At 25.3% G+C, this 15,800-nt stretch overlaps 1 protein-coding gene across 1 annotated transcript; it reads left to right on the forward strand.

Annotated features, from left to right (window-relative positions):
- The first annotated feature begins 636 nt into the window (after positions 1–636).
- On the forward strand, positions 637–2,323 carry LOC129618832 (ornithine aminotransferase, mitochondrial). Its single transcript, XM_055533847.1, has one exon. The coding sequence runs from the start codon at positions 696–698 to the stop codon at positions 1,977–1,979; it is 1,284 nt and encodes a 427-aa protein (XP_055389822.1). The 5' UTR covers positions 637–695; the 3' UTR covers positions 1,980–2,323.
- Positions 2,324–15,800: the final 13,477 nt, after the last annotated feature.

Genomic DNA, 15,800 nt, shown 5'->3' on the forward strand with positions numbered 1-15,800 from the left:
TTTTAAATGCCGGAAGATTTTCAATAACTCAGTTTTGAAATTTGTTGTATGGCTATCAAGTCTTACTTTGTATTGCATAGGATGATGAATACTTTTAAAAGTGAGCAATTAATAGAAATGCAAATGAGTATACAAAATCGTGTTTGATAAAAACATTTAATAGAGGTTATATTGTAAACCATAAAAACGTGTTTAACGTCTTAGTTATATTCTAAGTTCTAAACTACATACACAAATCAATATCGCTCTTTATATAGTTCAACAATACTCTCCCAAGATGGAGAAATTGAGAATTTTTTTTGAAATTTTGATTACGGCTGATTTTTAATAAATATAATGCCTCTCTAAATAGTCCAAATGTTAATAAAACATTTTATTTTTTTCAATTTTTTATTTGAGTATTGGAAAATTTTAGAATTATGCTTCAAGAATGATAAGAGTTTACAAGGTCATCATTTAACACAAAAAAAAAATTTGTATATAAAATAGTAGAGAATAAAAAAAACAGCACATGAAAAATCTTTCTCAATACATTAGTGTCGTTTCGTTTAACGCTTTTGATCAATTACAAAATTCAGTCATACTACCGTCGTCGTATGGTTTAAACCTATAAATCTTAATTAGGTTTCATTTCTCTATTATAAAATTACTAATATTTTTAAAATAAAAATAATTGTTTTTTTCATTATAAAATAATGTTTAGTTTAAAAGCAGTAATTCCAAATTCGGTTTCAAACTGTTTGAGACACTCTAATAAAATTATTAGAACTTTAACAACAAAAGAAGTACAAGATTTAGAAGATAAATATGGAGCACATAATTATCATCCGATTCCAGTTGCATTAGAGCGGGGTAGAGGTGCACATGTTTGGGATGTTGAAGGAAAACGTTATTTTGATTGCTTAAGTGCATATTCAGCTGTTAACCAAGGGCATTGTCATCCTAGAATTGTTAGATCTTTAATTGATCAATGTCAAGTATTAGCTTTAACTTCAAGAGCATTTTATTCTGATCAACTTGGTAAATATGAAGAATATATGACAAAATTATTTGGTTACGAAAAGCTATTACCTATGAATACTGGTGTTGAAGCATGTGAAACCGCCTGCAAATTAGCACGCCGTTGGGGTTATCACAAAAAAGGAATACCAGAAAATCAAGCACAAATTATTTTCGCAGCTGGAAACTTTTGGGGAAGATCATTATCAGCTATTTCTGCATCAACAGATCCCAGCAGTTATAAAGATTTTGGACCATTTATGCCTGGCTTTGAAATAATACCATATAATGATACTGATGCATTAGAAAAAATTCTCAATAACAATCCAAAAGTGGCAGCTTTTATGGTAGAACCAATACAAGGTGAAGCCGGTGTTATTGTTCCGTCACCGGGATATTTAAAGAAAGTTCGTGAAATATGTACAAAAAATAATGTTCTTTGGATAGCTGATGAAGTTCAAACTGGTTTATGTAGAACAGGTCGTATGTTAGCTGTTGAACATGAAAATGTCAAACCAGATATATTAATTTTGGGTAAAGCTTTATCTGGTGGAATGTATCCAGTATCTGCTGTATTAGCAAATGATGATATTATGTTAACAATTCGTCCAGGTGAACATGGTTCAACATATGGTGGAAATCCGTTAGCCTGTAAGGTAGCAATGACTGCAATGGAAGTTTTAATTGATGAAAGATTAGCTGAAAATGCTGAAGAAATGGGTATCTTATTTAGAAGTGAATTAAGTAAGTTACCAAAGGAAATTGTTAAAGATGTACGTGGAAAAGGATTACTAAATGCAATTGATATAGATCCGAAATTTAAAGCATATGATGTATGCTTAAAAATGAAAGATTTAGGTCTTTTAGCTAAACCAACACACGATACAATTATTAGATTGGCACCACCACTTGTCATTACTAAAAATGATGTATATGAAATGACTGATATTATTAAAAAAGCTATAATGACGTGCCAATAAAAATAATATGTAAATGTGTCGCATTCGTTGCGTTATTGCAAGTCTGATTTTTCTTATCTGAATAATTTAAAATGCAAACAAGTGTTACATTCGATAAATTTATTCTTCCCATCGTAATCATGACGCTACAACAACAAAAATATGCAAGACAAATTGATTTAAGTTGAATATTTACTTTAAGTTCTCTTATAACTCTTATCTAATAATAATAACAAATAATTTTATACGATAAATAATAAAATTAAAAATAAATTTAAGTTAAACAGGTTTATAAAAAGAAAAGTTAAGTTGAATGAATAAAATAATTTTGTAATTAAATTTCAATAAGTAATAAAAAAAATAAATAATTTTACAGTTCATTATTACGTTTATCAACTGTAGCCAGCAGTTCTGCTCAACTAAAATTTATGCTTAAAAGTATTTCGCTATGATCACTTTGCTTATGCATTTACTTTGTAATTTTGTTCTATAAAACTTGCATGACGTCCCTTGTTACTAGAAAAATTCGATAAAATTTTCGCTTAAAGTATAATTATTTGAATAATTGATTAAGTTTTTTGGAAGCTTAATATTTTGCCTCAAATTTGATATTTTTTTGAGGAATATGCTCTTTATGTAATTGTAGTTTACTTACAAATGAGTGGATTAATTTCCAATATTTAGAAAAAAACTTAGGGGTAATGAGAATATGAAAATCTTGAGATTATTGTTGTAATTATAGAAACTTCATTCATATCCGTCATTCAAAAAACATTATTAATGAGTAAAGGACAAAAATTTTTTCGAAATCAAATAAAATGTGGAAACAGTTGTTATTTTTTAAGTCAAGAATTCTATTGATCTTTTGTGTTATCAGACATAATTCTGCAAAATGTCATAAATTTTTTAGTATTTTTTGTATTAATTAGATTTTCCAATAGGCAATTCTGGGTTTTAAATGATTGACTTTTTCATTTTAAATGCACAATTTAAAACTCATTTTGGAACGGGATTTTGCAATACTAACAAAATTTGTCAATTATGTTTTTGTCAATTACACCATATGACACCGTTCAATTACAATGCGAATTAAGACATATTGAGACAAGAATCCGTCAGCAATAAAGTTTTAGAATTTAATTTCGAATGTTGCTAATTTAGAAGCTAAACCCGCGGTTACAAATTTCGCTCAGATTTAAATATCTCTTTAACTTTACTTTTAATTATTTGAATTATCTTATATAGCTGTGCCAAAATATTATGTGAACAGTAAGCAGCTATTAACATTCGTATTATAATATCATTAAAAGGACATGATTGATGTTGAAACATTACTTGACAATAATTTCTAAAAACTTATTTTATTAGATTTTATTCATTTTCATTTCATATAAATTGTAATTTCTTGTCAATGATATTGATGAGAATTTGAAAATTCACCATTTTAGAATAAAAAAATACCAAAATATATTTTATTCATTTATTTTCTCAATTTTTGCAATTTCAGTGCCAAATTCAATATTATACAGACATTATTACATATATATTTATATTGCATTATACTTTCATATACATACATGTTTGTGTACATATTATTAATGTGTATAAATAAAAATTGATCCAATTTATTAAGAAAAGTTAAAATAAATTGATGACATTTTCATTTCAAATCGATTTGAAAATCATATTTGACAAAACGGTTTTTCTTTTTTAACTGTTATTATGTTATTTTCTTCTTCGTTCTTTGTTTTATCTTCAAACTTTTCAACAACTTACTTTTTTTTTCTTCTTAACTGCGTTTTTTTTTCTGTGTTTTTACACTTTATTTGTACTATTTTTCAAATTGTGTTATACAATTGCTTTTTAGTGTATAACAGTTTTCATATTTGTTGAAACAAAGTGTTAAATTTTGCCAATTAAAATCAGAAATTTTTAAAAATTCTAATTTTTTTAAGGAAAATGAAAATGAAAATAAAAAACTTTGGAAATATTATATGTATGTATGAACTAGGCGCAACGAACGTTCGCTTAATTTAACTTCTCTTTTCTTCTGATACTCGAAATTTTCTTTATTTCATGCTTAATAAATGTATATATACTAACAGTTATATTAATCCGTTCTGGAATATATGAAAGAATATTTGGTTAACTTGTCCACAATGAACCTGTTGGGTTTTGATTTTTCAAATTGGCAATTCATTCAAAGAATTTATTTATTAAAAAAAATAAAATAATTGACATACAATCTTACGGTCTGAAAACCTAAAACAGTGTTAAAAAACTCAGATCAGACAAGTTACCCTTTTCTTTAAATAACTCATATAGATTCCAAATACTTCATTTGATTGAAATGTGAATTATTCCACCTTTAGAGTAATGAGTGCCAACGCAATTAAAAGAAATTTCGATTTCACGCGATTCATTATAATATATATAAAAATACATACATACATATATACAAATATAAACAAACAAATTTTCATTTAATAATTCCATTCTATATGTTTGCCATTTTGGCTGCCAGCTTTACTTTTGTCTCCATTAATATGTCAACTTTTTCTTTCATAGTTCTTCCTTTGTATCTGTAAAATATTTTTAGTCATATATTTACTTAGATATATACATATGTAGGTATGTTAATGTATTATGTTATGTATTTTGTATGTACTTCATAAGAATAAGAATGAGAACGTCAAAAAATTAAATGAATATCAGATTTATTTGTACTTTGTTTTGTTTTTTAGATGACAACGATGACGATGATTATGGTGATGATGATGATGATGAAAATTTGACATGCAAACATACATACAAAACAACACTCAAGAATAATGAAAATTCTATTAAAATTGCTTTTAGAATTCTTAAATACAAAAAAGAGAGAAAAAATTCTACAATTTTTTGTTCTAAACAGATACCGCTATAATGTTATATTCAACTGTATAATAATTATATAAGGGCTATATCATTCAACCACAATTTCTGTTATAATATGCATAAGCAATTTTGCATGTATAATATGTAAGAATCTATATCGATACTTTTATATTATGGTATTAATCTACATTAAGATGAAGATAGAGATCTCAAATAGTATCCTGATTGTTATATTTTCACCAACCATATGACATATATTATAATAAGAGTCGTATTGTTTTCATACATAATTTCGTTAAGCGAATTTTTGGGAGAAGTACATTTTCTTAAATTTCTGAGTAGTGCAAAAAAACTATTTTTAGCGCAATGCCAGAATCGATTGAACCGATTACAAATTTATATTTTCGAGTTTATTTTTGTGATATGGCAAATTTTTGAAGTTTTGGAGCAAGTCGGATTGTTAAAAAATAATCAACAAATTTTATTGTAATTTAAAGCCCCAATCATGTATCTCGCTTTTTTATTTCACTTTTTATTCACTTTCAACTCAGAATTCCCCGTTTTTCTAATGAGTACTTAATTTCTCCGATAAGATTACTCACTTTTCACATTCAAAAACGTCTCGCATTCAAAAACAAAATGGATAAATTTTGCATACACTTTAGAAAGAAATGTGGTACGCAATACGGAATAATTCCTTCTCACTTAAATATATGACAGTTACTCGCTTCCTTCTCACTTGGCGAGTAAAATAGCGAGATGCAAGTTCAGGCTCCTAATACTTGCTGCTGTTTATCGGTGACATAGCTTACTAATCGACGGTGCAATTAACCTTAGAAAATGAATTTTGTATATGAACCCAATTAATGTTTTTGGGGGTAGACTAAATAGAATATAATGCATAAAATACATTAAAGTAAAGTCGATTATGTGCTGATCACATCAGAAATTTTCTGTTTTCATTTGGATACATTTTATAACAAATGATTAAGTTGTTTATGGTAAAATGGTAAACAGTGTAAGAATATTGATGTCAGGCAGGATGAGAATTTAGAATGAGGAAATTTTAGGGAAAAAGTAAAAAGAAAAGAAAAATTGTATTAGCAGCGCATTTGATTTGGTATTTTTGTTTTCTTTTTTTTTTTTTTTGTTTTCTCTGTCGATAACGAATATTTTTTAATGTAAAATCATTCGAAATGCTCAAATTTTTTTTGTTTTCTTTTTCGTAATTTCAGCGTTTTTTCCCCATTTTCTTAGATTTACTCGTCTTATTTCCTGTACAAATTTTGTGATGTGTTTATTTGGAAGTGTTTAACTTTGATTCGCATTATATTTTAAGTTTTCATTTTTTACACCATTTGTTTTCCAAAAAAAGCATTTTTTTTTTTGCTTTTTTAGAGAAAAAAAGAAACTTTTTGAAATTTGTTACACATTAAATGTCAAAATTTTTATTTATGTTATGAACGTGAGAATATTTTGCGTATTTGTTTTTTTTTTTTTTTTTAGTAGAACACATTTCTGATTTATAATGTAACTTTTAAATCATATTGCTTTTTAATAAGATTTATAAAAATAGTTGCTCTTCTTTTGACATTTTCAAAATTTATTGCAAGTGTTATATAATATTATTGCAAGGTTCTCAATAAAAGAGCATATCAAAATTGAGCAAATTCGATTTTTGACATACTTTAGAATTATAAAAATTTTGAAAATTTTTTTATATTTTGAAAAACTGATCGTTTGTATGTTTTAATACAAGTTTTAAAAATTTTTCTTCAAAAGTTTTTAGAATATTTTCATGGTAATTTTAAAATTATAGAAATTTTGATTTCAGGACGGAGTTTTAAGATTCAGCTCTTACGGTAAAATGTTGAAGCTCAAATTTTTCATAGAATCGAACAATTTGCCCTGGTTACAAAAGTACACAAGACTAATTTTCCAAATGGACTCCAGGTTTTTCAAAAAACGTAGAAAGCAATATAAATTGTAATATGATTTATGAATACTAACAATACAAAATCCAACTGATACTAGTAGAATTGGAAGTGATGCTATTTGTAAAACTAACCGTGACTGTATTTATGCAAAAATTTTTGATTTGAAAATCTATTGCGTTTTCAAACCTAATAATTCCACTGAAATTGTTGTTGCTCTTAATAAAAACACCCATAATATAATATTATTCTATAAAATTTTTCAAGGAATTTTGCAAGAAAAAAGGAGTATAAAAAAAAACACTAATTTTATCTTACTCCATCACAATGTTGGAAATATTTAGTGAAATAAATTCTAAAATAAGAATTTACTAATGCCTGTTAATTGTTTTGAAAAAATTAAAATTTCAAATAATTAATTGTTGCTTTCAAATCAATTATTGATAGGAAATTTTATTAGAAAATTACTAACTTAGAACATCACTAATATATTATTACATTCTCACTTTTCTTTAAAGATGATAAGGTTATGCAAATTTTTTATTAAATTTTTTTTTATACCACAAGAGAAATATAAATCAATCCGCAATTTTTAACAGAATAACATGTGTAGAAAAAATTAATATAAATTTATTGGAAAAGTTTAAAAGGCAAAAAAACAAAGCACACATGTTTTGTGCGTTAAACGCGTACAAAATTTCATATGAAAAATAAAAGTTTTTACTAAACAATTATTCATAAAAATAAATACTTGAATAATATTGAATACTCATAAGTATTTGCAGAAATCTTTATGATTACTAAGTCAAGTACTATTTTAAGATTCTAGTTAATAGCAACATTTTAAGTATAAAATTAAATTTTTTAATTCTAATAATCCATTTTAATTTAGTAAGAATGGTGACTTTCAAGGATCATTTAATATTAAGTCAAACGGGCTCCAACAGAATGCCTAATAAAATAAATTAGATTAAATAATAGTATTTTATGATTCATGTTATTAAGTCGTTGTTATTACATTCATGTTATTATTTGCATATAAAAATTTAAATACCATGCCTATCATGGGCAGAATATGAAATTTTAATGACAAAATAGCCTTTATTGCTCTTAAAATACGACGGCCTAAAAGAGAATATATAAAGGGAGTGACTCATTCCACCAATATAACATTTTATAAAACGCTTTTAAAAAATTCTAGTTGATTAGGTATTAAAACTCAAAAACTAAAAATTTTGAATTAAAATTTTAACTTCAATTGCATAATACTCATCTAAACTAATTTGCATAATAATAATTTATTACCAATTTCCTATACACTTTAATCATATTAGTTTAAAACTGAAATTTCCATAATTTTTTATCACTTTATAATATTACGAGTAACAAAGATTTAAGTAACACCATAAAAAAAATTACACTCAATTTTCTTTTTATACAAATTGGCTATTGAAATGAAATTGAAAATGCGAGAAAAACGAAAAATAGAGGAGGAAAGAGAGAAAATCAAAAAAAATAAACTTTCTCTTTTTTTGGAGAATTTTACTCATTTAGTCATTTTCTTCTATAATGAGATTTTTAGAAAAATATCAAAACTTTATTTTTTTCTTTCTCTCTTTCTCTCTTGCAAGCATTCACAACAATTATAATGTAAAGTAAATATTGAAGCGATACTTTAGTACTAAAACAACAATGTAAATTGCTTTTCAAGTGATTTTCCATAAAAAAAAAGGAAAATGTTACATTTTTTTTCCTTTAAGCGTGTACATATTATGTACAGATGTTAACTTATTCACATTTATTTAAGTATCTAGTTAGTAATAAACCTAAAGAAATTTCTATTGTTTGAATAAGAGATGTAAGAGTATATATAAAGATATATTGATATTAAATGTGAGAGATAGAGAGAAAGGATCAACTATTATTATAAGTAGATACTAAAAATTGTTTTCAGATAAAGTAAAGAAATAATTTCTTATCTTTTATACAGAAAATTAGTCCTTTTAGTATTATAACAATAATAACAATTCCCTTAACATTATGAGAACATTATAATATGAAAAGTTTAAGAGAGCTCTTCTTCTTTAAAATCAAAAGTTTGTAAATGAAAAATTAGAACTTAATCTGAATAAAAAAATATTTATGATGAAGCTTTTAAAAATTTATACCAATAAAATATTTTTGAAAATTTTGATTTTTTTTTTGCCGAAAATTATTGAAGTTTTAAGTTTAATTGGATGGTTAATAATTTTAACTTTGCTCGTCCTATCATAAATGAAATACGGTTAAAATAATATGTAAGCCTTCACAAATAAGTTAATTTATAATTTGCTTAATATAAAATGAAAAAAAAAATATTAACTACTTAATCAATGTCAGTTCAATTTAAAATATTAAGGACTTTTCATTCATCAAATAGGAAAAAGGCAGTTTATTGGTAACTTTTATGGATTAAGTGAGCTGAAACTCGTGAAGTATATCTCTCTCTTTTAGATAAATTTTCACACTTACGCCAAATTTGGGTTGCAACTAATAATTTGCAATAAAATCAATACAACACTGTTTAAAGTTTAGGCCTTAAATACGAGTTTAGGCCTCGTATTTCCCAAGAAGGCTACGCAATTCGATCATGATTTTGGTATTTGTTTAAATAATTTATTTAAAATTAAAAAGATTCTAGAATTGCCTCATGCTCCAATAATTTTGAGTGAAATATAATCCTTTATTTATTGTTGTTTTTGTTTTTTTGAATTTGTTTCTTTTTTACCTATTTTCTGACAATGATTTGAAAGTCTATTTCATATATGTTTGTTATTCTTCGTAACTTAATATTTTAAATATCTCCCTAATATATTATAAAAAAAAAATATATGATAAAAAAAAAATAAATTATTTAAAAAATATAAAAATGAAGTTATTGGCAATCACAATTTTAAGTCCGTCAGTGATAATAAACGGAAATTATAATAACACGTGGAATTTTAATGTAAAATCGTCTCAAATACCTCTAGCAAATTTATAGAGCGTTGTTTATTAAATCAAGAATTCGATCAAAGAATTTCCAAATATTTCGTATCTAGACTTTATCTTAGCCTCTTTTGACTGAAAACGGAGGCAAACCAATTTTTGCATATTTTAAGACGAAAAGTTTGAAAATCTTAAGTAAAATTTTTCAGAGAAACTTAAAAGGAGTTTTCCTAATTTACATGAGAATTGCATAATGCATTGCTGAAATTTTTTTGCTGTTAACAAGAAGATCTTTTGAGTTCTCCATCTTAAAATAAGTACGCATTCGTTTGCCTATATTTTCTGTCGAAAGTAGCACTTATAAAATCCTAAAAATACTGCTTGTAGATTTTGTTCCAACGTTTTCCCATATTTAAGTAATGTTCATGAACTTTTGCAAGCTTTTAAAAAAGTTTTTGCCCTAGATTTAAATCAGCCTTTTCCTCAATAACGACACGCCATTTTTAAAATCCTCAGTTTTACCACAGTTAGAAACATAATTTTGATATGCTTATTGTACATGAAACCCTACATGAAGATGACGCTAAATGAGATGGAAAACAAATTCCAGTTCCAGGAAAAGAATTTAGATTTTTTGCAAATTTTATATTTTTCAACTTTTCATAAGAACGATTTTGAACAGTGGAACAGTGTAATGGATTTAAAGACCAATTAAAAGAAGAATAATTTTCCAATTTCACAAAATCATTGACTTGAGCTCATTTCACAAAATCCCAAGATTAATTACAAGGTTAGTTTTTAATAATAGACCAATAATCTTATCAAATTCAAATAAGTTGTGTAAAATATTTTATATAGGTCACCTGTATTTCTTCTTAAATTTGATATCCAATTTAATACTTGCACATAACGGATAGGTTTATGTATGTATTCCAGCAAGTGTGTATTTATTTTTACATATGTATATCTAACCAGGACGATGATTATTTCTACATAAACAAATTATTCAAAATACAAGTTAAAAAAATTTATTTGGTTTGATTTTCCAATGTATTTCCTTGCGAACCCATAAAGAATATTGTTTGAATTTTATCCTATAGATATAGTTTTCTAAAAATCAAGTTAAAATCAGAAAAAAAAAGAAACAAGTAGTTAATGGATTTACGATGCTCGTAATAAAATTTTATCCTTTAATAGTTTAATCAACAATCTCTGAAAATTCTACACATGAAAAATGTTGAAAAAAAAATGTGGGACATTTTTGAAAAAAAAAAAAACATTTCATATATTGTGTACTAGCTAGAGATTTCTAGAATTTTATAAATGAATGACAGAATGTATTCTCCTTTTGCTTGTTGTAAAACCTTTAAATTTATTTTATGGTTCGTTTAAAAAATATTTGAACGTTAATTTTACTATTCCTTTTGACAGAAAGGGAATAATAATATAGAAGAAAGGTACTCTGGTACTGTGGAATGACAATGTAGAAAGAGATTTTTTTTTTATACATTTTAGTTACTCAGGCGTTACTGTTCATACCTAGGTAAGGTGTCACCTACCTACATCCAATTTAGAATGTCAAATTTGTTAAGAGAAATTTTTTGTTACGATTTGATTTTTTATTTTTCAAAAACTTTTTTTTTTTTACCTGTTTTATTGGTCCTTTTTTTTTGTAAAGGGTCAACCTACGTATGCAACATAGATAACTTTAAATTCTTTTTTAACTTTAAATATTTAATATTTTGCTAACTTGTGTAATTCATAATGTAGGTCAATAAGAAATTTAATTAATTTAATAATTTACATTAAAAGTTTTTGGTATAGAAGTGAGAAGGAATCAAATTTTTGTAATTTTTAATTTTTTTTCTATTACAAATATTAAAAATTAAATATGTGCTTAAAATTAATTAACATTAATTAAAGAAAATTAAAATTTCATTTTATTAGCCAATTTAATCATAAACAAAATTATTTAAACCTTAATATTTTTGCTGTTAGAAAATGAATACCACGAAAATTCGCGTTTTAATCAAAACTTGAAGAAAAATCATTGAGAAAATTGTTTTAAAAAGCTAAGAGATAAGGGACAAGCTTAAATTTTCGTTAGTGAATAATAATTGCTATAACATTAGATTTTCGTTTTCTGGCATAGCAATACAAAGTTGATTACGTTTTGCTTAAAATTGAGCATAGTTTTAATTTGTAGTTTTATCAGACAGTATTGCCTGATAAAACTACAACTTTAAGCCGGACTTAAACGTGATTCTCAAATAATTTCGTTTTCTATTCAGTTATAAAGCTTACACTTTTAATGAAATCGAACTGAAGTTTGATATTTCATTTTATTCTTCTTTCATAATAGATACATAGAGTACGTTATTAGTAAATGACCTAATCATAATGTACATAAATAAGTTCTGCATTTACATAAATTTATAAAAGTATAGTGAAAAATTAAAAAAAAATCTATGTGTGCAGGATCATCAGAACAAAAATTATTTCTATATCACTTTTTTAGCAATATTCATAGAGTCGATAAAGGAACTTTTGAAGATCCGTACTTAATTACAACGTCCAAGGTCCTTTCTTCTGTCATTATTACATGAAATGGGATTTACAAACTTAAATGGTACATAATATGCAAAAAATATAATTAAAATTTTTATTTAAATTATTCTGACAAAGTGACAAAAAACGAGTAAAATTGCATATAATGGGCATTTTCTGAAATTAATAACGTTCTCAAACGATTTTTATCCCAAAATAATTAAACATCAAGTTGTATTAACGTTTAGCCTAATGAAATCACAAAAAAAAATCCTGTTACATTTCAAAAACTTTTAAATAATTTCATTTTATTCAAATGATATCTAAATTTAACATTATTCAAAAATTCTCGACAATAAAAATTTAAAATAACCATGTAGTCTTAGAAGCACTCAAACACAAAAAAAAAACACTCTTTTGTCATTTTATTTTTAACAAAAACCATTAATTTAATAATTTCTTTTCATTTATTAGATTTCCATCAATTTTGATAAAATTTTTCTCTCTTACAATACAATCCAATTTAAATAAGTTCATTTTATAAGTTTAACAAACTATACCTATAATGTAGATCAATTCCCCCTACAAGCCTATATAGGTACATAAATATTAATAGCGTCATCACAAAAATATTGGTGTTAATTTATCTTATCTTTTATATTGATAATTTGTGTTTTTTTTTTCGAAAGAAACTTTATAAAAATTGAAATTTCAATAAATACATAAGATTTTGATAATAAAAAAATGACAAAAAAAAAAATTTGTTTTGAATACTTTAAACCTTTCCTTTAACAATAAAAATGTAACCGATTTTATCATTTTAAATATCTCACCTTCCTTTCGTATATCTTATACCTTATACCTTAAAAAATAAAAAAAAAACTAAAAAATGCCAAAGTAAAAAATTTAAAAAATCTTTAACAGTGGAAATTTCTTTTTCTCTTTTCCTTCTTCTTCTCTTTCTTTATAACTATCAACTTTATGTCCTCCTCTTCATTTCCACAACACGAACTAAAGACTGCAACTATACACGTATAAAAATTGTATTCATATACCAAGATATTTTATTAGCTTAAAAAACTCGCACAAATTCTCACGAAAATATGGGGTCTAAATGAGAAAAAGAAAAAAACAAAAAAGCTAACAAATCTTATAATGTGCTCGTCTATATTATTTTATACAATGATAAAAGATGGCAAATTAGATGGAATGAGGAATAAAAAAAAAAAAAAACAAAAACAAGAAAATACCAAAGAAAAAAAAAATTGAAATCAAAGCGAATCCTGATAAAATTTTGACATTTTGAACTGAAATTAGATTTTTATTGCTCAGCTGATAAGAACTGAAAATTATACAAAACAAAAATATTGTTGCTGGCCATTTTCGTTATTTTTTTGTTTTCGTTTTGTCTTTTTATTGTACTTTATAGTTAACAGGGGAATTGAACCTGAAATCAGAACATTCAAATTATATACAATACTCATAATATTTCCTTTACCTTTTTTTTTTTATATTATAAATTTTTTTTGTCATTTTTTCGTGTTTTTTATTTCAAAATATTTCACATTATTCTCTTTATTTTATTTTTAGTGTCTGCAGAATTCGGTATGTTGCTTAATTTCACACTTTCTTCTCTATAAACTTGAAAAGAGAAAATGGTATAATGAAATGAACGGGGAAGGTTTGAGAGCAATTGAGAAAGCGATTTTCAGTTGCAACAACTTGGAACTGCCCAACTATAAACATATTTTACTTGGCATTGTTTGAAATTGCAATACTAACTTAAGAGCTTTGTTCCTACATATTTGAAAGTATAAGAACTAAATTTTATAAAACATATAGAACGCCGCACTTCAACAAGTTGGCTCTTAAATCTCTTATGGGTATTCAAATTGAGCAAGAATTTGGCCAATATAATTTTAATCGTAAGCAAAAACAGTTTAATTAAGCCGAAGTCCGAAAGTTGAGTTATAAGTTGTATAAAATTTATTGTTTGTAGATTTCAAAAATTTAATTTTGTTAGAAAAACTGCAAAACATTAAAGTAATTTTCAATGCCCAGTTATTTCACATGATTCGTTGACAGGAATATGAGAAAGAAGAACATGACATTACGAGAGAAACTTTCTCTTCCTCTCTCTCTCTCTCTGAGAACAAAGTTTTAGTATTAAAAACAATTTATACTAAATGAAATGTGAAATTTTATTTTTAATATTGTTGTGGCATACAGAGTGTTGTAAACGCCGGAATTTCACAAATACCTATTACATTTTAAAGCACCAAAGTTTATGCATGCATATAGCTGTGCCTATTATAATGTAAAAATTAAATAAAATTGTCATCTTCTCATTTTGTATTATAATTTTAAAATACAAAAAAATTTTTTTTATTTCAGCTCTGTTTATACACCGAAAGCAAAAGGACCGAGAAAGAGAAATAACATTGGGACATAATACATAATTTCCCAAAAAAAAAAGAAAACAAAAAAAAAAACAGGAGAAAAACAAAAAGTCTATATATACTGATGCTGCCCTTAAGAGATCATCAAGTGGTTAATGTATCAGTATATTTTTCAATATAAACGAGCACATACTAGCTATATATTCAATATCTACATAATACCTTGAACTCAAATAGAAATATTCGAAAAGGATACTTCAAAACAAAAATAGCAATTCTATATGGGTATGAAATATAGCAAGTCAATTGGTATAGATAGAATAGCCTCTAAAAAATTCTATTTAATTTTTTTATTCTGGTTTTTCATACATCGAACAAGTAGTAGTAACATTTCCACCACCAATATAATGTAGTAAAGACACAAAAATGTAGAATGGAATGAGATTTTAACAATATTTAAAGGTTACAAACAAAAATTTTTCAATGATATGCAGAGCATATCGTCAAAATTATAATGAGTGGGATGAGGAGGTTATTCGATACATAAAATACAAACAAACGAACAAACAAATAAATATTAACAACAAAACGGCAAGGAAAAAAGAACAATAAAGGACAAAAATAAATAAAATAAAATTTCCTTATTTCATTATTTGTGGAATCAAAATCAAAAAATAAAATTACAAAGACAAGAGAAAAAAAAATCGAAATTATTGTGAATTCTCCAAAAGAAATGAAAAAAAAATTGTATATACGAGTATTTGTCCTTTTTGTCTTGTTTAAATTTATGTTTTTTGAGTAAAAGTGTAAGTTGAATACCATTACTAATTACGTTTTCCATTACAAATTCAATCTTAAGTCTGATATTACTCAATCGAAATTTCAATTCCCCAACGAATCCATTTACTTAACTTTCATTTCTCATACCAACAGATCGAATATGGTTGAGTCGTATTGCAATTGCAATAATCACCTTCAAAATTACCATTGAAAAGCATTCATAGCGTTCGATGGTAATTTTTCCCTGATTTTTATTAGATTTTATAAATTTCATATTTTTGAAAAGACAACATATTTATAATCAATTAATTACCTAATTAAGCAAAAATATTAAAATT

The sequence above is a fragment of the Condylostylus longicornis genome, unplaced genomic scaffold, assembly GCF_029603195.1.
Source record: "Condylostylus longicornis isolate FDR11 unplaced genomic scaffold, ASM2960319v2 ptg000010l, whole genome shotgun sequence".
In the NCBI taxonomy this organism is placed as follows: domain Eukaryota; kingdom Metazoa; phylum Arthropoda; class Insecta; order Diptera; family Dolichopodidae; genus Condylostylus; species Condylostylus longicornis.